General features: G+C 41.7%; 1 protein-coding gene across 1 annotated transcript; it reads right to left on the bottom strand.

Annotated features, from left to right (window-relative positions):
- Positions 1-36: 36 nt before the first annotated feature.
- Positions 37-23,298, bottom strand: ago1 (argonaute RISC component 1). Its single transcript, XM_006791716.2, has 19 exons — positions 22,821-23,298; positions 18,377-18,563; positions 14,234-14,354; positions 12,857-13,038; positions 12,215-12,351; positions 11,744-11,878; positions 10,622-10,709; positions 9,773-9,920; positions 8,462-8,581; positions 8,227-8,349; positions 7,421-7,554; positions 6,993-7,177; positions 6,645-6,804; positions 6,302-6,392; positions 4,022-4,216; positions 3,788-3,922; positions 3,589-3,690; positions 3,242-3,441; positions 37-2,749 (listed from the first exon to the last, which is right to left on the bottom strand). The coding sequence occupies exons 1-19, from the start codon at positions 22,843-22,845 to the stop codon at positions 2,641-2,643; spliced, it is 2,577 nt and encodes an 858-aa protein (XP_006791779.1). The 5' UTR covers positions 22,846-23,298; the 3' UTR covers positions 37-2,640.
- Between the last annotated feature and the right edge of the window lie 1,826 nt (positions 23,299-25,124).

Below are 25,124 nucleotides of genomic sequence, written 5' to 3'. Positions count from 1 at the left end.
ACGCACAGTAAAATCAAACAAAAAACGCAACAAGAGTAATAAAAAACAATTTTATTTTCTTTAAAAAATAACCCTCCCCAACAGAGTTCCCATACTATCACATACAGAGCCAAAATAATATGCTTCCACGTCCTTTCATTCAAATCTATTGGGAAGTGCTATGACAAGGACTGTTCTTGATCAGTGGCTTCAATATTGCTTAGTCAGACCGTGAGGCTGCGTGGAGGGGGAACGGACTCTCCCGTGTCCACATGATACATTTCCAGGGTGACTGCCATTTCGTCTCCCCCCTTTGCAAGGTGCTTTGTGGCTTCAGTGAGTGAAGAACTGCATCTGGTTTCAGTGGTGTTGGGGAAATGCCCCCAGGTTGATATTTTTCCTGTCTTTCTTTCTTTCTTTCTTTTTTTAAACGCAGAATGAGGGGTAGAAGACTGGCCCCGACTGTGAAAAGCCCCTCAACTGCTGGGCCAAAATACATAACAGGTTAATATTATATATTCATATATACAAATCACCGTGGACACAATGAAGGATCAGTAAAACGGTGTACAAAGGCATTTTGATTATGCAAGTTCATAAACATGATTTAAAAATCAAACTCATCTGATCTCTTATCTTTTGATCCCTTTCGACTCAAAAGGGGGTCTGACCATCAGACAAGATTTGAGGCGCTTAAAGGGCAACTGAGGTGGAATTTTGGGACCGTCTCCACAGTGCCCTCTTGAGGATACACTCTGACACTAGTCACAATATTCATAATAATAATGACAAAGGAAAAAAGCAGTCTTTATAACCATTACACAATCGAGGCAAAACGACTGACAGGCAGTGGTGAGCGCGAGGCTCCTACCTCTAAGAAAACCAAAGTAAGGTGGCTCAGAATATCCAGTCATAAAAAATAATTACATGCATTTTTCTTCCATAAATCCAGAAAGTGACTAGATGTAAAGGCAGGGCATGTTAAATAGTCGTAATAGAGGCCCACCCTGTCAAATGTAGCAATCCCCTATCTGTGCCGCCCACGCACACAGAGCACCAATAGGGATTGGCTAACACAACATAGGGGATTGGGGCAGGGGATGCTGCAGGTGTGTTATGCGACGAGTGAGAACAGACGGCAAGGATAAAAGGTGATGGCGGAAAGGTTGATGAGTTTGGCTTCACGTGGGAATGGGGGGAACAAGTGCATTTGATCAGCTATGTCTCTGCATGCTGAGAAGGAGACTGAGAGCGCAGGCATGTGTGTGCTTCTGTTGTAAATGCCTGCAGAGGGGAAGAGCTCTGTGTAAAAGCGGGACAGGCGCAGGATAGGTTGGTACAGTTAGGCAAAGAAAAGCACGGGTGGATGCGTGGAGCGCGCCGCTTGGCACCATTTCCACTGATACACATTGGAATGTGCAGACGGATCGGAGCAAGGTCAGTTGCTGAAGGCGACTTCAGCTTTGCAGCACTTAAGTGATCATAGACTATATTTGCCTGCTTTTAAATCTACAGAATAGTGTTGACCTTGCCTATTGCCTTTGTTCTGAAAGCTACGCAAGTGTGGGTGTGAAACGTTCAAATGTAGAGTGTAAAGTCTCGCCAACGGCTAGTTTCACCATTTTGAAGTAAAATAAAATAAAAGTAAAATTTAAAAAGTGCCTCGTAAATTCTAAAAGAGCGATGTATAGAGAAATAAAAGATTATCTTCCTGTTTGAGTGCCCCCTTTCCATAGGGTGGCATCACTTTTGGCTGGTTAACAATGCTGGTTTAGGTGCATGGGGTGCAAGTATATTAGATACACACTATGCAAATGGTCCCTCTACTGTTACGCTAAACTTGCCTCTAAAGGCGAAATCTCTAAGGGACTGGCCAACCAGGACAGAGTGTGTGGCAGGACTCCTGTCCTGGATCTACAATATGCTACACCTGCTCTTTCTTTGTCTGCTATAATATAAAGACCAGAGGGCTAGCCTCGCATGTACTAACAAACTCTTTATGTGCAGGACTGGTGGCACCTACATGCTAACACTAAGTGCTAATGTACCATACCCCAGACTCCTCAAGGCTGTTTAAAAAAAAAACAGTTTTCAAAAACATTAAAAAACATGAATGTAGTTCATGATAACATTAAAATGATACATGTAAGTGTGCGTGCCCAGTACCACCTCTAATGAGGATCCCCTCTAACAAGGGGCTTGCAATACTGGCATCCGGCATTTGGATGGGTAGAGGCAGCATCGTGGTGGCAGTTAAAAAAGTTTTTAGGATTTTTTTTCTCCTTTTTATCGCCTAGTTTTCTATTTTTCTCCCATCCGTATTGCATACTTACATACATAGGAGTGTGAAGGTAGCATACAATACAATTACATAATACCCATGATTTCAAAATTCAACTTAAAAAGATCAATAGTCCCGGTAAAGTAAAAATAACAGTAATATTCATAACCTTTTGAGTGCATGAGGCTGCAGAGTCTACCTGTGTTTTACAGGAGAGGGGATTTGTGTTTCTTGGATTTGAGTGACTGATTGCTGTGAAGTATGTGTAGTGGGCAATTGTAGGGAGTAAGGGATGGGGATGAGGTGGTGCCGGTGGGCCGTTTGCCCACTCAGGTAGAAATGAGGTGGGAGGGAACGATGGCGGCGATGGTTGGTGACGCTCAGGCGAAGTACATGGTCCTCAGAGTGTCGTGATGAATCTGAACAGCCTTAGCCAACGCCTGGGGATCCCGACCGTTACTCTGACCGGACACATGGCTGCCCTCTCCACTGCAGAGAGACGAGAGGGTGATGAGAGAGCGAGCAAAGATGAGTTACACATTTCATGTCTTGATAAGAATAAAATTGGCAGCAGCAGCAGACCAACAGCCCCACTTGCTGCTGGTTGTAGGAGTTGTCAGTGACAAACTGTAGACAGTATAAAAGATGTATGTAAAAACTGTGATGTCATCCGCTGGTTAGCGAAGTCCTGTTATCTTGGTGTTTTGAAACTGAGCATGACTAGGGAGGGATGGACTTGACTGTGAATGACTTGTGATTGACAAATCATTAGCCACCTGGATAATCCTTAATTCTGCCTCTAAGAATGGCCATAATTTACAAAATTAACTTCAGTTTGACCTGAAACTACCAACTGTGAAAGTCAAGAAAGTGCTTACTGAGGCCACAGAGGGAGCAAGCTTACCAACCCCTTCCCCCCAACAAACATCAACCAACCAAGAATGAAGACATGCGTAGTCTATCTTTCGTAGCCACACTGACCTGTCATGTTCTTTGTCTACCAGATGGTAGCGGGCACGGAAGGCCACGAGACGAGCATAGTAGGCTGGGGCAGGGATGGAGACTGAGCGGGTACAGCGCACGTAAGTGTGGCACAACTGGTAGGTTAGAATCTGCAACTCATCAGCTGTGAAGCGATTGTCGTCCCATAAGACGTAATAATGAGACGGCCGGCTGGTGCCCTGAGGACAGAGGAGAAAAGGGCAATTAAAATAACAATAAATTTTTTGTGTAAAATAACTGCAAGGTTAAAAGAAGTCAAACAGATTTGTTCTTATTATATTATAATAGAGATTTTTATGGAACAATAAAATATCTATTATAAATACCTGTATTCCTGCATGACTACACAGGTAGAAGTCAAACTCGAAGGGATGAGTGATGCTGGTGTCCACTGTAGTCCCTGCAGGAATGTTCCCACTCTTCCCAATCTGTCCAAAGATAACACAAGGAAAAAAAAAACAGGTAAGCAAGTATGAAAACTTAGTAGGAAACAGAAAAACTGAAGGGGAAACAAAGAAAGTTTACCCTTTCAGACTTATCAGCACAGAAGAGGCGTGTGTGGTGACGTTTCTGCACCACGATGTAGGTGATACCAGGCTGATAGTCCTTTTCCAACTTTATGCACGCATCTCTGATGGCCAACAGCTCGTAGTGGAGAATCTGCGTGTAACAGTTAGCACTCAGTTAGCACTCAGATGAAAACATGTTAAAATAGATTTTGGTGGCATTGTGTCATTAAGATCGCAACGTCCCACCTACCTGAGGCAACTGTCCCTCAGGAACACCGTCTCTGTAGAAAATGATCCTGGTGGGCTTGAAGCGGGTTGACTTGTAGAACTGAATCAGCAGTTCGCGCACCATGTAAGATAAATCTTCGATGATTTCCTGCCTGGGTCTCTGGACGCGCACTGTGGCACAGTATCTGCTGGGATGGGCATCCATACTGCCTACCACCTATTGGAGGGAGCAGGAAACATTAAAAAAGGAATTTAACATGATACTGTGTGATCACTGATTTCACTCCTAATATGACTTGCAATAAACGAGCATTAGGTTATTGAGCCCCTTGACTAAAGTCATCTCTCAAATAAATACACCTTTTGTCACTGAACATTCTTCATGACTTTTTACTTTATGAAAATCTGTGCAGTAGTTGTAGTTGTAGTATTGATTCACAGACATGAGTCATTTTTCGTCGTGTGCATATTTGAGCATTAGCATCCCCTAAAGGCTGCAGCTGGGAAGTGTGTGAGGCTCAACATCAACCTTTTATTTTCCTTCCCTCAAATCCTTACACGATACCACAGTGACCATTTCTCACCAGTTTTCTTCTCAGCTCGTACTGTTAACGCAGACCTGCTTCCCTCTCCTGTCCTCGTGACTCAATTATTCGTCATAATTGCTAGGCAACAACACAGCCAACCATAGGCGAGCTGAGGTCAAGGGCGGACGAGAGCTGACGTCATTTCCTTTTGAATGTGAGTCAGTGATGAGCCATTTGTTTCCCTTTATACCTCACTAATTCCTCTCGCACTCCTCCTTTTTTCTCTTCGCTCAGCCTCGTGTTCTGTGCGTCAAAGTCCAAACAAAGCGTCATATCGGCGCTATGTGCTTTTCGTGAAATGGGCTGTACATGCAGGTGGAGTTTGAAGCAAACGGTACTATGAGAGAACCATTGAATGAAACCCTGAATCACCATAGCCCTATCAAATAGCCAAAACATAACAGAATAAGCCTGTTTGTGTCACAGCCTTCATCAGATCAAAAACAGCAGTAGGCTGAAATCCAGAAAATAAAAAATGAAATTTGAGAACAGAGCACGTGCACGCTTATTTCATTACACCACTTTATAGCACTCACATCGCTCATTATAGAAAAATAGGGTTACTTTAAACACCTAGTTTTGTTACCTAAGCATTGCACCTATGGCAGCTGATGCACCATCTGGACTGCCTTTTTTAACATTGCAAATCCCCGCTGACTGAGTTACACTTCTGACACATCGACCAAACATGAGAAAAAGTACCTCGAAGCCCGCTGCTCACTGTTGCACATTGTTTCAATAAAAACTTTTTTTCAACCCGCAAACCATGAGAAAATGTGCCTGAAAAGACTTGACTTTACTAAAGCCACAAAACAAATCTCAGAAGGGCGCTAGTTCCTCCTCAAATTAAATTACAATATAGTAAAAGGTTATTACAGATTTGTTTTTGTCCAATGATGTAAAAACTAGTTAGCTTTAAGCTCTTCTATTCCGAACCTACTACCTAATGTTGAGGTATTCTTCTCTTACCAGCATTAACGAGCACAGTGGCCATCGAGTCCCACTGTCACCAAGCAACCACAAACGTGCGTTTTTTTTCCCTGTGGCATCTCGGGATCATTTGCATTATTTACATGCCCTTGCTGTTTTGCCTAAAAAAGGAGTGTCGAGGCCAACAAAGCAGCTGGATTGCCATCACATCCCAGAGAAACATTTTTACATTTTAGCTTTTAGCTACTAGAGTACTTAACAACTACTGTACAGTCAATATATATGGTACAAGGTAACCAGTGGCTTTAAGAATAATAAAGACCAAGTATAAATCCATTTGTTATCTAAAGTTTTTTGTCCTTAAATGCAGGTATATAGTGTTAATTAATGCCAATTAATTTTGTGTATGACTTTGACTTGTTGCTATATCTACACCAAATGACAACCAATGCTAGAACATTTCTTATCTGCTTAATTAGAAAGTCTATTTTTTCCCCCAAACAAAAACTAGTGCTTCATTATACTTATTCACATTTTTAAATAACTCAAATGTCTTTTCAACAAGTAAGCAACTTTAGCCAGTAACAATGAAAAAGGCTGTTCACAAGTTACCAGAGCCAAAAGCACACCAGTATTGCCCACCCATGGGTTTAACCTGCACGCCTAGATTTGAAAAGTGGCCAGGCTTTGTGACACACCGTGGTTGCACATTCCCTTCCTTTTCCTGAGATTGTATTTAAAATCATCTAGTGTTGTTTAATGAAGGCGTAATCTCCGAGACTTACAGCAGTAATGGAGGGCTTCTTGCCATCTCCAGCCGGGGGGTGTGTGACATCTGCTCCCAGGAAGATAACCGGCTGCTGAAACACTGCTGACCTGAGACAGCAAAGGGAGGAGGTGATGCAAATTACACACGCTCATAAAGGCAGTGAAGGGCTGCTGTTGGTGAGTCATATTACCGAAACGTATTCAAACGATCACCATGTCATCCAGCAGGATTTTGATAGAAAACTCAAGTCTACTACCACTGTCAGCGCTTTACACCTATGTGTCAGCATCACCCATCACCTAACTCAAGATACCATAAATATGTGCAACTAATTAAAAATGGGTCAAACAGAAGCTCACCGTTGGTGAGGTACCAGGATGTTGTTGATCCCTCCCAGCTTCACATTGATTTTGAGGCAGAGGTTGGACAGAGTCTGCGGCGACGTCTTCACCACATTCTTCACCTGGACACATTGCGTGGCCATGCCAAGGAGGGTGTCACCCACACGCTTTACCTCCGCTAAAGGGAAAAGTTTGGAAATTACTCACATGACAAAACAAAAACAAAACATGATTCTAGTTTATTGGGAGCTTTTTAATACTCCCATTTGACCAAATGCTTCAGGAGTTTTTTGACTACTTTGAGCAACAGTATTTCATTTGTTTTGAGAAAAATATGGTAAACCACATGTATCAAATACAAGTTACCATAGACAGGAGTTTTTCCTGGCAGGATGACGATGATGAGTTGAAGTCCAGAGTATGTGTTTTTCAGGTGTCTGAACATGGGCTCCACGCTGTCCGCTCCCTGGGCATATTTACAGAAGCATGGCTGGCCCTGAATTGGCATCCCAGCATCCTTTGAGATTTTACGAAGCTGGTCTGTGAAGTTCCTGAGATGAACAAGCAGATGAGTGTATAAAGCATCTCCGAGATAACGTTTTTAACTTATTATTTTATGTCTTTGGGATATTACATATAGGAGGAATAAACAACATAAGAGAAGGATTGTTTTTCTTCTGTGCAAAAGCTCATTTAAAAATAACTAACCTTATGAAAGAAACAGCCATGAGCAGAAATTATTTAATCCCCCTCCCCTTAGACAAAATCATCTGCTTGTGCTCATTAGTACTTACTTGAGCACCTCTTCTCTGCACTGTTTCTGCGGGGCAAAGCAGGCAATAGCCCACACTTTGATCTCAATGCCATTATAAAACTGCTTCCCTCTCATGTCCCACACTCCCTGGTTGGGTGTAGCTATGGCACGGTTCTGTAAAAAAGAAAGGACCAGGAGAGACAGTTTAAGCCAAATCAGGTCACATTTATAGCAAAAGTACAGAGAGACGACAAATGAAAGCAAAAACAGAGTTTCCAAGGTCAAGAGCTCAGTGTGTCTACTAACAAACTAACAGTCAGTTACAGAAATTCACTCATTTTCCTCAGTCTGTGATCGACATGTCAAAACGAGTCTCTTCCTGTGTGAGCGCCACTTGAAGCATGACTGGAGATAAAGGATACTATTCTTCCAAAAGTGGAAAGCCCTGTCTCAGAAATTCTCAAAATCCTGCATCGGTATTCAGTTGGGAAATGGGATATGATCCACATAGACTAATAAACATCAAATAATTCAATCACTCCTTGTGCTCTACCCATCTACCCTATAATCATCAAAGAGATCACTCTAATCTGCGCCTCTTTATAGGATAAAAGCGATCAGTCTTTGTATTGATTTGCAGTAAACCCTTCATCCAAACCATATAAGCAAATCACACAGAGATCACAAAAGAGCCACGACATGCCCTCACCAAAGGAGTCGAGCTTTCAAACTTGTCTTTTAATTTGTCAACACTCTGCTCTGCGTGAAACACACACAACTAAATGGCTGCATTCTTGACAACATAAAAGTCGATATGTTCAGGTTGACGAATGAACCGTGCCTTACCCGTCCTCCGTACTGCAGAATAGGGGCTGGCAATACTCTGCCCATCACCTCGGCCATGTCATCCTTCACCTTGATCCCAAACTCCTGAATGTACGGGTCCAGGTTGAAGTTGGCATTCTTCATCTGTAGAGAGCAAAGGACTTGTATTATATCACACCGTCTCCACCTTGTACTATAAATCACTCATTTCAAAATGATGCACGGCCTCCATCAAACGCTTCCCTCTGCAACTCACCAGTCTGCTGATCTCCTCTTGCCTGTCCGGTGCGGAGCGAGCTGTGGCTTTAATCATAGTTGAGGTCTGATTATCTGTCAGTTTTTTGATGCATCGTTGACCGGCTACAATATTACACACCTGGAATGAATACATTCAGTCATTACGGCGTAAACATTGGCTGTCCAAATGAAAGAAAGTTTTTAGTCTGTGTGCATGGTTGTGTTATCTTTTAATACCCTCTATGTCAATATATATCGATACACCTCAGACGGCCAAGCTATTTAAGGGCCTAAAATGATAGGCCATTTAACATAATGTGAAAGCTTTACATTTTATACAGTAATACTTTTTTATGTCTCCAGTTGCGTTTATGATCCCTCTACTGTTTTCTTTATCGAAGACAGATACCATTGTTATACAAAAAGGAGCTCATGTCCATGACCCATGACCTGTTTGCCTTGCTACTCTGGGCATTAAGTAAATGCCTCAAGGCCTCTGCAGCAGTAAATCTTACTACTTCAGCAGAACTAGCCATGGTCTATTGCCAAATGTGACATTTTATTGATTAAACGTGCAAAATTACAATAAAATCAAGCCCACATTAATAGTAAAAAACACACATCTATTTCAAGAGTCAAAGATGATCCCACTTGGTCACTTGAAAGTTAAATGAAGGTATGTCGGCAGATTTTTGAGTACATAAACATAACATGTATTCTGATATTGATGTCCATCCATTCGCTTCCGCTTATCCTTTTCAGGGTCGCGGGGGGCGCTGGAGCCTATCCCAGCTGTCATAGGGCGAGAGGCAGGGTACACCCTGGACAGGTCGCCAGTCTGTCGCAGGGCCAACACACAGGGACAGACAACCATTCGCACTTACATTCAATCGCACATTCACACCTAGTGGCAATTTGGATTATCCAATTAACCTATCCCCACAAGCTGTATGTCTTTGGACGGTGGGAGGAAGCCGGAGTACCCGGAGGGAACCCACGCAAACACGGGGAGAACATGCAAACTCCACACCGAAAGACCCCGGCCTGATGTTGGAATTGAACTCAGGACCTTCTTGCTGTGCGGCAACAGTGCTAACCACCGTGCCACCATGATATTGATGTATTTGCCAATATTCTTTACATATGTACACGTGGGCAGTTTGTTGGGATTTTATTAAAAAAGTTTTGGAGGAATAACAGTCATCAATACACACAAATACAGACAGAGACATGATGAGCTACTGTTGATCAACCGATATACTGGTCATCCTTTACTTTAAATGGTAAACTTTTGGCATCATAGTTGAAACATCACTGAACACTTTCTCACCTCCAGAGGCAGGTAGGTGTGTTTCTGCTCCTGCCCCACCTGTAGACAGGGTAGGTGGGGGTATTTGAGCTGCAAGTTGTACTTCTGCTTGAAGTACTGAGCCACTGTACATTCTACTGTCTGCCCGCTTTCAAGCTGAAGGGGAAACCTGGTACAGAAAAAAATGAGAACATGAGCATCATGTCAGTGTCATCACCCGATCGCTCCTCATTTGCAGGTTTTGTCTGTTTCTGTCTGTTATTTCTGACCAAACCTGAAAACGTGCACTCACTGTCAAAAACAGTGAGAGATTTCCCATTTAAGTTACTTCCTTGGTTAGGTTCATAATAAACAGAGGAAAGAATAGGAGGTTTTTCTTATTCTAAAGAAAAACACTCTTCTTTGAAACATGATTAAAAATCATTATTTCAGCATTAAAAAATGTTTCAACGAAATACTAGAAATACATGTTTATGCATAAGGAGGGACTTTTTTACCATTATCATAGAGCATTTCTACAATAGGAACTTTACAGATGAACAAGAACCTTCTGTAAACCTGGAAGGAACATTTACCTACATTTAAGCTAAAGAACTAAGATTAATTTAGCTCCTCTAAAACCGTTTTAATTGCTTTCCAAACAAGCAAGGACAAATTTTGGTGATTGGTCCAACATGTGATTGCTGCATTTGTACAACTTCAGTGAAATTAAACAAAAGTACTTTCTTCCAGTGACATCAATATAAGGATGAATACCTAATATATTCTAATGTATTACTCTAATAGGATCAAATAAAATAGCAAGACGCTGTCAAGTTGGGAAATAAATTTGTGTATTTTCTATGCCAACAACAAAAAGCAAAGTCTTACGTTTGGTGGCTGGCAGGACGTCTGGTAACATTGCATACACGATACTTTCTTTTCATTTGGCCACAATGGGTCACCTCCACCTTCAGGCCTGCCGACAGTAAGCGGGGCAACACAAATATTAAGTTCAAGTGTCGGAAAGGAAGAGCTTAACGTGTGACCTGCTGTGATGAATTGCTTGGAGATGGTGGCACTGCCAACAAAGATAGGAGGCCGAGCCGAAGGTGGCAGAGCTAAAGATGTTAAGATTTTAGCTGGGAGTGACCAGGAATGATGGAATTACAAATGAGTACATCAGAAGGACAGCTCATGTTAAGCAGTTTGATGAAAAAAGGCTGAGAGGAAAGACTGAGATTGCTTGGACATGTGCAGAGGAGAGATGGATTTACTGAGACAAGAGTGTTGAAGATGGAGCTGCAGGGAAGGAGGACATTCAGAGGGTTGGTGAGATGGAGGTTGGAAGAAGAAGAGGAAGACAACCAAGATACGCAAAAGAGCATCTTTGAATGTCAAACCATGAAGCAGATGGTCTGTAATGGGCTGATATAGTAGATGGGCTTGGTTTCCTGTTCTTAGCTACTCCTGTCAGTTAAGAACAGGAAAACGAGGCGACAGTTCATACAGGGTCACCAACATTGGACAGACAATAGAAGACTGCAAAAACATTGCCTCGTCTAATGAGCCTCAACAACATTGTCAGCAACATTTAGATAGATGTCACATTCTGATTTGACATAAACAACATGTAAACATGGATCTATCCTGCCTTTATAAACAATTCAGGCTGGTGTAATGGTGTGGGGAATATTTTAGCACAATTTGGTCCTTTAGTACTAAATTGTGCTAAATTTAGTCTCCTTGAACATTTTACTGACTATGTCCATCTCTGTATGACCACAGTGTACCCATCATCTTGTGTGTATTCAGCAAGTCTATACTTCAAATGCATAGAAGTATCAAAGTACTTTCTAGTGTGTGAATGTGTGTGTGAATGGGTGGGTGACTGAATGTGTAAAGCGCTTTGGGGTCCTTAGGGACGAGTAAAGCACTATTCAAATACAGGCCATTTACCATTTACTTTCATTATTTCTTCGGAAGGTACTTCCACACTTTTCAGTAGCCCACCTTTAATTTCCTTGGTGAAGCGGACCCTTTGTGAGTCAGTGAGGGTTTTGGGTTGCTCATCAATGTTGCGAATGTCCAAAACCTCACACATGAACTCAATTACAGGCTGGGCTTTGTAGAAAGCCGTGGCAGACACTAGAGGGAGACAGAGAGCAGAAATAAGTCAGAAGAAAGTACCAAAAAACAAAGGTTCTTATTAAAATCTGTAACTTTCAGAAGACTTTGCCACTTTTTCTTCACAGCTAAATGAGTGTTACAAACAGCCCATAGAAACAAAAGCAGCAGTGTAAATTTATAACTGAACTTTTGCAAGATACTCATGGCTCAGCTTTTCTCATAGAACAAGTTTTTCTTTTCAAATTCCCCCCCCCCCCCTCCCATGTTTCTGCCTAGTCACACAATGTCGGTAAAACCCACTGAGATCACTGGCTGACTACACACACTCTGGTGAGCCTTTGTTCAGTGACTCACCATCAATGTTAAGCATCATCTTCCACATGGCGGGACGCACTGATTGGTGGAAGCCAAACCAAACTTCCCTTCCCCCACCAAGTGGGTGGTAGTATCCTTCAGGTGGGGAGAAAAATGATCGGCCCACTGGTGTGTACCTAATCAGAAGGGGTGAAGAGGTGGAAATCAATGTTCTGATTCAGGGCATGACCGCAGCATGAGTTCATGTCTAGTGATGTGGATGTTTCAGAATAAGTCACCTCAAGAAAAGCAGAAAACTTGCAACACCCAAACAAGAGGTTTAAGGAAAAAGGCTATTTTTCTTTGGATACTATATCACTGATCTAATATCTGTGGCTTCATGACTTCCTTTTGAGCACTTTCAGGTTAAGTCTTCAAGCCAGTTATCACTATTACTTTGCTTAGCATTGTTCAGCGGACACTTTCACACAGGTGTCAACTAACACGTGTCTTTTATTTAGTAATTCTGATGCCTGGAGCGATGATGATCTGATGCTTGTGGAGGGAAGGACTCAGTAAGCACCGCTAAGCTGTAAAGTTACAATATCACAAAAAAATAATGTGAAAAAAACCCCATAATTTTACTAAATGTTTTGGTGTGTGTTGTTATGAACCTATAAGAGAAACTTTGATATACTCGACCTCATAGAGGCCAGGTGACGCATGGCCACATCCAGGGCTTGAACTGAGTCAAGGGGGACCTGCAGTCGGCCACTGACTAGAGTCTCCTGCAGCAGGCGCCATGACACCTTGGCCAGCCAACGGATGGACACCTTGAAGATTCGATCCTTTCCTTCGCCAGGAATCGTCACCTCAAAATCTACCTGAGAGAGAGAGAGAGCAAAAGGTAAAGAACAAATGAAATAAAGACACACCTGTAGCAACAAAATGAAAGCCTCAGGCTGTGCAGTACACTGTAGCCCTTTTCAGGTACTGCAGAATATATTATTGGAAGCTGACATTTCACTAACCCTGCGCTTGTATGGTTTACATTTTTTTTGCATAGTTTTTGCATGTCTCCATACCTGTAGGTGTGACTGTATGTCGTGATAAGCATGTGAATGCTTATAGAATTTACTTTCTAGGCAATAGCTGGAGACACAATTCCTCACACCTGTATGGAAAGTATAAAACTATACAAAGCAGTTTGGTAGCTGGGCTGTCTGTATCCAGAAGTGCAAAATCCTGAATTTCTCTAAATAACACATTAAAGTGTTAAAAAGTAAGTGCAAAAATTCTTTACACAACAGATATCTTCTAATTCATTTACTTAAGGCAACCAAGCACATTTCCTAATCAAATAGATCCTTTAAGTATAGAAAATAACATGACTAATTACAACAAATACATACATATTAAATGCTTTGCTGTTTTATAGAAACTTTTAACCTCTCAGGTAATCAAGCCAGGGTCATGCCCACGGACAGATGAGGAGGAATCGAACCACTAACCCTGCTATTAGTGGACAACCTATCCTGCTTTACCACGGTATCTTTTTACCATCCATCCATCCATCCGCTTATCCTTTTCAGGGTTGCGGGGGGCGCTGGAGCCTATCCCAGCTGTCATAGGGCGAGAGGCGGGGTACACCCTGGACAGGTCGCCAGTCTGTCGCAGGGCCAACACACAGGGACAGACAACCATTCGCACTCACATTCACTCGCACATTCACACCTAGTGGCAATTTGGATTATCCAATTAACCTATCCCCACAAGCTGCATGTCTTTAGACGGTGGGAGGAAGTCGGAGTACCCGGAGAGAACCCACGAAAACACTGTGAGAACATACAAACTCCACACAGAAAGACCCCGGCCTGATGTTGGAATTGAACTCAGGACCTTCTTGCTGTGCGGCAACAGTGCTAACCACCGTGCCACCGTGCTGCCATATCTTTCTTTTTACCGTCATTCAAAAATTTGCTTTCCTGTTAAGAAACTCAATATATCACAGCTGAACAGGGCTTAGGAGAGACTTCACTGAGTGACTGTGTAACACAAAAACCCACTCCAAACATTTACCTTCTCACTCCCAATAGGAAGTGCTAGCACTGTGTAGATGTTCTTCTTGCCATCGTACACCGGCTTCCTGTCACCAAAGAGCTGGGGCTTGAAGTGCTGCACCATGTACTCCACCACCTCTCTGTAAGCAGCAACACATGCAAACATGACATGAGATTAATGTGCAATAAAGCCAGAGCAAATCCCCCTCTGCCAGTTAAACCTCTTCCCTCATCAGGATGCTGCTTTTGTCACGAGGAGGTGCAGTTATTGAGATATTGATATAGAGTAGGCAGGATACAGCTGGTGAGTTCAATATCTGGTGGTCACAGGGGGAGAAGCAAGGACAAAGAGCATGGGTCCAGGTGGTGGTGGGGGGGGGGCTACCTTTGAATGCATGGTGCCTTGACCTTCACTCAAGCGTGGGGGATGAGGAGGTCTTTCTAAAAAGGAAAGGTCGAAGGGCTTGACCCTTGCATGCCTTCTTGGACCCTTTGTGTTTGAGCTCCATTTCCTTCTGATTCTAAAAGATCCTCTCTTAATATCAGAGGAGATGGTACTAGAACACTCAGTGCTCAGGGATCCTCATTTAGAGTTTGGATTTTCTGAGGATCTACCACAATTAAAAAAATATACCAATTTGCTTCATTTATTTCTGTTTATGGCCATGACCTTGTTAAAATGAAGGACAACAAAGCTCAAGGGCTCTCTTTCCGGGTTCTGCAGATGGCCTCTGCTGAGGATTTTAACAAAATTTAATTTGTGTAATCAAACATTTTATGAGGGTACTATTATGTTTTCGCGGACAGAAGTAAAAACTATCAATGCATTTTAGGTTTGAGATCACCAAAGTTCCTATTAGGAGACATACAAAATGAATTCATATGTATGAGACTGTACTTAGGTGAACCTATGATGCTTTTTCTTATTTTTTGTCATATGTATTGTTAGTGTAGTGGCTGATCATAATAATCGTGGCTCAAGTTTCAAATAATACATTTGGTGTATGTAATTCCTATGAGTCAAAAGCAAAGATTTGAGGCTGCTCTAAATATTCAATTCAGTGGGTTTTTTTCTAGTCTGGGCACCGTGTGACATCAGTGAGAGGGGATATCTTAATATGGTCATGTCCGGCACACAGCTGTGGCTGTGATCAAAGAAGCCCCACCCACCTGCTGCAAGGGGCCTGCCAATCAAAAGAAAGGCGGCTTAAAGGGATGGAGGCCTTAAAAGGAGAGTTGCAAAAATATCTTTTTCTCAGTCAGATAGATTGAGGCTTATTATGAGGAAAACATGGTGACTCAGTGGTCAGTGTTACCCTGAAGAGGCGTTTAGCTTCACAAACCAGGAAAGACTCCTGCATGTAGAGTGTTTCAAGTCTGACAACATAAGTAAGTCACCGCTAAATAGTGAACTTCATAAACTGAGTTAGTACCAAATAACTCATAAACCTTTACCAAAATCATTTTCTTTTATTTTGTAGATGCTGGGATCTGTGCAGTGGCTCGCTGAGACTCATGGGTAACACCTGGGTTGATTGCTCACCTGTGTACGTTTATCGCCCTGACAAGTCAACCACTCTTCCTTATCCGGGTCATTAATTTTTTTTGGTCAACCTAGAAGGCTGCATATTTAACTATTTGTTCTTATGTATATTTATTTTTTGTGTAGGTCATATCTCCTCTCTTTGAGGAACAAGGTAAAGACCTAGCAGAAGATGGCTGCAGAGTTTATAGAGAATCACAATTCTCTTAGGAGCCAAAAATTGGATTGGACAGGTTTTTTTCCCCATCATATACCTGCTGACTGGTAATGCTAGAGGTGCCAGTTTTCATATAAATGATGATTCATCTGACTATAAAAAGTGGAAGAACAGCTCTATCTGATTGGAGATGGGAACAATTGGTTCATCCCTGTAGCTTCTGCTTATCTGCCAGTCCTCCCATGATTTCTTGAAACTACTACAAAGCTATATTGTTGCTGTGAAAGGTGCTAGATACATGTACAAATGGGCATTTTCACACTCTCTGTACCTTCCATTTCTGTAATGCAGACTTGCATGCACAACCCAGGAAGTCTAGTAATCCATGTATTCATCATTGGTAGGAGAAAGTGAAAGTCCTTTTTATGAAGCTTCTAGCTCTGAACTTTACTCCCTTTTCCTGTCTTTATGTTGCTGAAATGCTTCACTCAAACTTCTCCTAATTCTATCATTCATTTCAAATGCTTACAGTGATCATAAAGCACTATACTAACTAGACAAGATGAAAGGCACGAGTGTAGAGATGACTTGGTGAAGTCTGCCACACAACCATTCTAGTTCAAAGTCCAACACACCTCTGAAAACAACAACAACGATGCTGTCACAGTTTAACACAGCAAACGTTTTATAGAGGGGGTGTGTGATGGCTGCATGTGAAGCCACATGAATTCACGCACCAGTACTTGGACAGCATATTTTACATGTGATATGCATTGAAATACAAACAGATAAATGATGACACAATCTTTGATTTTGCATAACTTCTGTTTATTTAGACTTTGTTGAAGCTATATTGATTTCCCCTTTGGGGTTATGGTAGGAAGGGCACCTGATGTAAATGCTGTTAAATCAAACATACCTGTGACTTCAGCACTCCTAAATACAGGAAGTGCAACCTGGAACGTGCAATATCCCAACATCCCTGTTCTCTAAGCTGGTATAATCAGTCAGCATACAAGTTTCCCTTTGTCAAGTCAGGTTGGGCTTTGCTTTTGTTTAGTTGGTTTGATGTTATGTTTGTTACTTTCTGATCACAAGTAGCTTAGTACTCCACAGGTGACCTCTTTAGAGGCTGATGTAAAAATGGAGTAAATCTGTTTTTCAATCTAGAAATTGTTGGCATTTACAGCCATATATTTGATTGAGGCTTAAAACCAGCCCCTGATGTATGACTCCACATATAAGACAACTGTGGAAAGTGAAGGTTAATCCCATCTTGTTGACAGCCAGCACAAAGTCAGACGGATGACACCATCTGAGGATGGTATAAAGATCGCTATGCAACGTGAACCCCCCCCCCAAAAAAAACAGGCCTTTGTGAAAAGAATGAAGTCACCTGGATCAAACATAATGAAACATGTATACTGTAACATTTTTCTTCGCAGAGACAAGACAGACCGTTCACAGGAAGCAGCTCTTTGCTGAGCCATGGAAAGTTTGCAAGGTAGAAAGAGCACACTTCTCTCCTCAACTTTGAAATATATATATTTTTATGTACACTTTATTTCTTGGATTAAAGTAATGAATGTGACAAATCACATTCGTTTTGTTATAACTAAAAACAGGGCCAGTAAAAACATGGACAGGGACTACAGGTTTCATGAAAAATACTAAAGCATACAAATACTTTGTATGTAAACTAAGTTACTCCAATTTAAATAGGTGTTATATGATACAGGCGATATTCTTCCAATGTTTGCATCAATCATTTGGCTTTAAGCTGCATCAGGAGGCCCAACATTTAGCTCAAGCAAGTTGGTTTCAGTTTTGATTCAACCATCTGTCCAGTCACCAGCAGGTAAAGAAGGTAAAGCTACTGGAGGAAGGAAAATTGTCTTCTGCCTAATATAAAACTGAAACCCATCCAGAGGAGATGGTAAATTATTTATGTTACTCAGTTCTACACAGATGCATTACTTTTTGTGCTCTTCATGTTCCTCAGAGTTGTAGTTAAAATGACTTTCATAGCAGCACAACCTCCTGTTAATGTATGTGCTGTCAGTTATACAAATATCCGACACATGCAAACAGGTACAATTTTTTTAACTTGATATCTATTTATATGCACCACAACTCCATACTTATTTTTCTCACATAAGGTTATGTTAACATTAAAAGAGCGTTGCTTTGGCAACACTTTATTATTTTTCCAATACAAGAACCCCAAATGAATCATTGTAAATAGATAGCTGTTGCAAAGAAATACATTTTTCATGCTTCAAGTAGCTGTTATCACTGCCTCTTCAAAGACAACACACACATTACTGGTTGGTGGCTGTTGGGCTTTCATTATCCAACTGTTACAAATTAGTAACTTTGACTCACAAGTGCTAATCTTTTCCATTAATGTGGGACATCAAAGAAAAGAAATGCAGAGAAATATTGTGACTGAAATCTGTTACCTATTGACTCGTCGTGGGCACTTGTCAGGCTTAATGTCCACCTCATAGTGATAGACATCCATCTTTGGGATCTCCACTTCAAAGTAGTTGGCCAGCAGCCTGATGGGCTTGCCCACGGTACCCATGCCTGGCCGGCGAGGGGCATGGAACACCTGCTGCAGGGGTGGGGGGAAGACCCCCATGGGCACTGGACAAATACAACATAGGCAGCCACAGACAAAGACAGGTAACAGGGAAAAATGTAGTTCAGAGCAAAAAAGATTTGAATTTGGAAAAGTGCACAAATACGAAGCAACACACAGGAAAAAACCAAAGGTAAAGCAAAGAATCAACGGTTAAATGAGGGGGTGGCAAAGGAAGCAGTGGTGAACAGCAGAGGACAGGGCAAGGAGGGCATGAGCCAGGAAGGAAGCGTAGGCAGGGGAAAGGAGAACACCACAAGAGTCACTCGCAGGGACAGGAAGGCCGGTAGAGGGAAGATAGTTAAAAAAAAATAAACAAGGAAGATATTAAAAGGCAGAATGTGCATTTGGGGGCAGCAAAGAGACACAGAAGTATGTACAGTAAGGTGTGATCGAACATTAACAACAGTAAGAGCAGCCACATGAGGTCATATATGGAATGGGTGGGTGGGTGGGGTGGGGGGGGGGGGGTGTTTAAGAGAAAAGGGAATAGGGAGAAAGGGAGAAAAACATGAATAAATTAGTAAAATATTTCCTTAAGTAAAAGAAAATATGACTTTAATTTTGCTGTTCACCAGTTATCACGAAATCACGATGTCTGATCACATGGTTACTATGCAAATTATGAACTATGATAATCAATTAAATGGATCAGAGTCATCCAGCTTCTTTATGTTTAAGATTTTTTTAACTGAATTCTGTTGTAAAAATCTGTATTTTGGGGGTTTGGGTTCATCTAAATTTTTCAGAAGCATCATTGTGAACCCACATTTGATGCTATATGCATATAATTTAATAAAAGTACTAAATTGGGGGGAAAAGAGATTAATTATGTGACTAAAAAGGTTAGTGTAGCAAGGGGGAAATAAACAGCAGCTATATTGAGAATCAATGATTTTAGACATTCTGCAAGAAAAAAAAATAGTGAAAAATGTCAAGTATTCTTAGCTTCCAGTTTTCTATTTGCATATTTTATCTGCTTCTTCTTCTATAATAAGAGAATAAAAGAAATTTCTATAAGCATGTCTGTCTGTTCTTCACTCACTACATCTATTACACACATAGATCACATTTATTAACATCAGTTACACACTACCCAGGAGGGCACTGCACTTATAGTAAGATTTGAACCAATACACCCAGCATCTTAATGGTCGTGGGTTTTACTTTCAAAATAAAACTACTGCCTGTGTGCAAGAGACACTTCACATGTCCATTTTCCTTTCGAGTTGGTTAAGTTTAGCTCCAGCTTGTATATTCTAGGCCTGAAGCAGTCTTTTTAACAGTATACATTATGCCCATACTAGTTTCAAAGTTAAAGTCTCATCAAGTCAGGAGGTCTAACATAGAGGGGGTCCTAAACTGGGTGCTTGCTGTGACTCCTGCCTGAGAGGGGCCCACTGCCTTAACCTCTGGGTCCCCAGAGAACAGCCCTCCTTCACCAAAACAAAGACCCCAGCTGCCCTGCGCCTCCATCTCGCAGACACAAATTCACGGGTGTACGACAGAGGGAGCGCCCTTGCTACGATGAACACACTCATACACACAAACACAGGGGGCCCCCCTGTACATTCCCAGCCTCACCATGGAGACACCAAGGCAACACAGTATTGTCATGGATATCAGGGGACCCGTGTGTGTGTATGGCTGTTGGAGGAGATGAGAAGAGGCAGGGTGCTGCTGTGGTCATGCTGAAGAGACCTTGGCCTTTGTGGTCCTGAACTGAGCATGTTCCCACATCATGGCAAGGCGTCGGCATCCTCAACTGGAAAAGCTCTGCTTTAAATAGCCACTCCATCACATGTTCACTATTCAGAACATGCTAAACGAATCGGAAGAGTAATGGCCATAAAACACTGTTTTCTCTTCTTAGCGCGTATATGACAGATTAAAGGAAAAATCAGAGTATCTTAGACCATCAGAACAACTTTTATACATCACTGGATTGGTTTAACAAGATTAGTGAAGGGATTAGACATCTTTTATTCAAAATATATTCCCTTTAATGATGGTGGTGGAGCAATGTCTAACACTTCAGACACAGGTCTGACGTAGGTGTTCAATTTGAGGTTCAGTTGAGATCTGGTGACTGCAAGTAAAAATCTCAGGATATGATTCACATCAGTTTTACACTAAACTATCCAGTGAGCCCTTGTGCTCTACGGAAGGTAGGTACTGTCATCCTGGAAGAGATCACTGTCGTCAGGACAGTGATTAACAGATTACGATGATATCTTAGAAGAAATCTATATTGATTTTCAATGTCTCACAAACCATGCCAGCAGCACAACTGTACCACGTAATATCCTCAGTGTAGGGGGTCAAGTATTCAGGTTTTTCCTTTAATCTGTCACCCATCCGTGTGTGTGTGTTCATATGAATATCAAAGTGTAGAATCACAAGTCCCTAAAACACATCTGACAAGCACTGTAAACACAGACACCAGACATGTGGTGCCCGCACGTACTTTATGTGCAAGAAAGCATGTACGCGTGTGAATACGTGAGTGTCTATACCGTGTTTTGATTGTTGCGCACGCACACACAATGACACACACTTCGCCCTCGTGCCAGTGAAGGCAGATGGTGAGAAGCGGAGCCAGCCCTCTCACATATCCCAACACAATAGCAGTCTTTCCCGGGCGGTAAGACTTAAAGCGGAGCTTTGGCGCTGCATCACAACATGAAGACACATCGCTACTTGAATCCTTTACAATGACGTAATAAGCAATAACATCAAGTCACATGGGAATGACTATTTTAAAGTCATACCTGGGATAACACGTCTGTTGTTGTTGTGTGTTTTGTTTTTGGCTTCCTTTGCGGGACAACAAATAAAACAAATAAAGGATCTCAATGTGAACTTTTTAAACAACTCCACATTAAGTTTGCTGGTAATGGCAAAGATGTGTGGCTGGTGATGCTATACAAATACACACAAAAAAAGTTAAAAAACTAGAGAACAATTAGGCTTCAAAAATACAAGATACTGGCTTATAAGCTAAATTATAAGCCAAGTACACAAATTACAAGGAAGATCCATTTAGGCATCACTTGTGCTGGCCAAATCAGTTGTGTGTCTCCAAGTATTTGGCTGTTGACCGTGAGCCAAATCTTTCAAAATAGAAAACTGAATCATCGCACTTGAAACACAAAAGGAGACGGTGAAATAAGGGGCCTCTAGAGTGCCCCCCGTATCCTAAGAAATTAAAACAGGGCTATTCAACTAATTTCAAGGTTCAGGATCTGGAATGATGACGTGATTTTACCATCAGGCCTGCTTTGCATAAACACAAGCCTGAAGATATCCAAAGAGGATTCAGGGATCCTTAACGAGTTCATGTCAAAACATTTTGCATCAATTAAAAATACAAGTCTTTATAAAAGCCATGCCTTCAACAAATTTAAGACATTCAAGGTTGCATTATTAATGTCGGGCACTCAAGACGTTCCACAGTAAACAGACTTTAGACCTGGGCATAAAGTCAAGTCCAGCGAGTGCTTTAATTGCAGGTCTCCACACCTCAGTATCAAACAAGAAAACTACCAAATGAAGGCCATCTCTGATCTGACTGGCACTGATAAGTCTGCAGATACAGAATCAAACCGCAACACATAAATATAATGCTCTGCATGCTTCTCTCAGTCTAAACGCAGATTATGTCATCTCGAACAGGAAGAGGAGATAAGCCTTTTTTCCTTTTTATTTCACATAGATAAATAATTCAGTTATCGCTGCAGATGGTAGGCCCGAGGTTGTCTTTAATGTGTGCATTTAAGGACACTGTGCTAAACTCTCTCTTGACAACCTTAACTATATTAGCAAACGTAACCTGTCAGTGAAAGGGAGGCTGGTCTGTTCTGTGGGGCGTGCGGGTGCAGCCAGCTGCTGCTGCTGCTGCTTGAAGGCGGGCTTCACCTCGTCCCTCCTCACCAAGATTCCCACGACCTCCCTGCCCCCGCGCATGGCTGAGGATATTGTCAGACTCCAAAAAGGCTCATTTGCAGCTATAAATCTGGACAAATAATAACGCTCTCTATGGAGTGCAGTGCATGCAGACAGCAAGACAGCTCCTCTCCATCTCACACCCTCTCTTCTCTAAACGTTCGATGCAACAGAGAGGCTTGACACCAAGCATCCTCGTACATCTCCCCCGATGCTAAGGCCAAGCTACAGTGTCTAGTTTTATCAGCTGCAGTTTGGCCCGCAGTATAGACCCGGATTGGTTGCATTTAAAACCACTTAAGTAAAAATAAACCTACCAGCGCCAGACGGTCCCGGCTCCATCCCATTCACTTAGCCGCGCGGGTACAAGCTAGCTAGTCCGGGGGGTGCTGTGGCCAAACCGCCGGCCCCCTTCAGGCTGGAAGCGTCTCAGACTTCCAGCCCCCTCCTCTCGGCGTGCAGTCTTCTCCTTTCTCGGTGTACCCCCGCCCCCTGCCCCTACCAGAACCCCCCCCAGACCCGCAGAGGAGTTAAGGCTAACGCCGATAGCTGCCAGTTGCTCGTCTGCCCGTTGACCCTATAGCCAGTAACGGCGCAGCTGCAGGGCGATGCCGTCCTATTTCGAACCACTCTTCCTCGGCGGCGCAGCGGGATCCTTCCCGGTGCTCTGATTTAGCCGATGGTCCGCGGCGCTGTAGTTTCTTGCCGTTCTGTTGTGCTCCTGCTCACCGTTCAAGCAGGACTCTCCAGCGGAACAAAAAAGGCCAGCCCCTAGCCCCCCTCAAAAAATCTGAAACTTCTTCTTTGCCATTGGAAAGTGTGAAGGAAGTGTTGACGAACTTGCTGTCACACCCCAGAGGTCGAAGGTGGAACTACACTGCAGATATGCAAATACAGCTAAATTATGTCTCACGTGTCAGAGACTGTGCTCAACGCTGAGGTTTAAAATTAATGATCACTCGTCTTACTTCGCTCTAAAAATACAGCCAACTTATTCTGAGTACATTTTAAAGGTGCTACATCAGGGGTTTGATCAGTTTAATCTCAAAGGGGAAAGATCAGTAAAATTATCTATAATAACAACCTAGAGCATAATAACCTATATATCTGCTGGTGTAAAGAAGTTAAAGCAGTGCAATTTGAGTTCTAAGCATCCCAGAAACTATTCAGAAAAGCATAAAGTCAAACATGACTTTTAAAAACACCAGTATAGGCTTTTAAGGCCTACAAGTAAAAAACTACATTTTCCGCGAAAATGACATCACGTCCGGTTCTGGGCAGGTAATGGCGGTCATGCCATCGGTCCTTTTTTTCTTTTTTACTTTATTTAACAAACAATGAGTATACAACATATGAACAGATGAAGTATACAAAAAAACAGAACATGAACACACAAAGCCAGGGGTAAAAAGAAAAAAGTAACAATTATAAGAATACATGCAAAAATTCACATATATGTTGTTTTGAGAGCCTTTTTGTTGGTGGAGTCTGACATTGATTGTATGTACATTTCCACATCCTTAAAAAATGACAGAAATATGGTGTTTTGTTAGTAAACTTACATTTATGGATAAAAAAATTAGCTAAAAGTATTAACAAATTTATCATAAAAAAACCATTTATCATTCTTCTTGGAGAACTTAAAGAAACAGAATAAAACATTTCCCATCATAAAGAAAACTCCCTTAAAATATGGACAATGACAACATGCAATCGTTTGCACTGGTCTATTTCAATGTGGGAAGTGTTACGAACAGCTGATCGGATCGGCAAAGCGGGTTTCTGGAATATTATGTTTTTGTTCCTGCAAGCGCTTTTTATGCAATTTTTGCAAAGCTATATGTGGAAGGAAATCGTGACCTACGACAGGCTGATGGCATAAGATGTAAGTACAACTCCTCCGGTTTCATATGCAAAAAAAAAATTATTGCGCTAGCTTACATGGTTCCGGTTCTACAGGGATTTAAAAATAGTTACACAAAATGGAGTGTGCCCGCTCCAACCGGCTTTAAAGGGTTAAAGAACATTGTGAAACACATTTATTCTAACATTCTTTTATGAAACAGATGATTGAAAGTCAAAGAGTTCTCAATTTCAAGACCTTTCCATCACATGCATCAACCAAAGCAGAAAGTTGACCATTTGGCTTTGTCATGTTCACATTAACAGCCATTGCAGTTGTGCAATTAGCAATCTTGAAATATAACATTTAACCTTAATTGATAAACTTGTGAACCTACATGCTTGATATGTGAACACCAAGTCTTTCACTTGTCTTTTTTCATCCTCTTTTAGAAATTGTGGCAGATCAAAAAAAGAAGAAGAAGTAAAAGCACAAGAAAGAATACTTTATTTTTTAATAAATTACCATGCAGTGTTTATTCTTTTAGTCCTACATTGATTATTTTGTACAGGAAAAAAGAACAAATGTGCACATTTCCAATAAACTTTAGGGGCTAGAAATAGAGGAATGAATGAATGAGCTCCAATTGAACATTTGAATTCTTACAATACAATATTACAATAAGGGTTGATATATTTATGAGAATATCTAAAGAATTAAATGGGACAATGGATATTTATTAAATTTATTGCCATTATATTTTTTCTCATGTCCCACA

This window comes from Neolamprologus brichardi, chromosome 11 (genome assembly GCF_056152115.1).
Source record: "Neolamprologus brichardi isolate AB-2024 chromosome 11, ASM5615211v1, whole genome shotgun sequence".
NCBI lineage: Eukaryota > Metazoa > Chordata > Actinopteri > Cichliformes > Cichlidae > Neolamprologus > Neolamprologus brichardi.
The sequence above is the reverse complement of the archived record's forward strand: the minus strand, read 5'-3'. Positions and strand labels throughout refer to the sequence as shown.

What these genes read in the sequence shown, in the direction of transcription:
- ago1 (XM_006791716.2), bottom strand. Translation starts at nt 22,845, where the DNA reads ATGGAGCCGGGACCGTCTGGCGCTG. An exon ending in CGTCACCTGGCCTCTATGAG is followed by an intron (nt 12,352 to 12,856) that starts GTCGAGTATATC and finishes CCTTCTGATTAG; the next exon opens with GTACACACCAGTGGGCCGAT. An exon ending in GTAGTCATGCAGGAATACAG is followed by an intron (nt 3,442 to 3,588) that starts GTATTTATAATA and finishes CTCTGTCCTCAG; the next exon opens with GGCACCAGCCGGCCGTCTCA.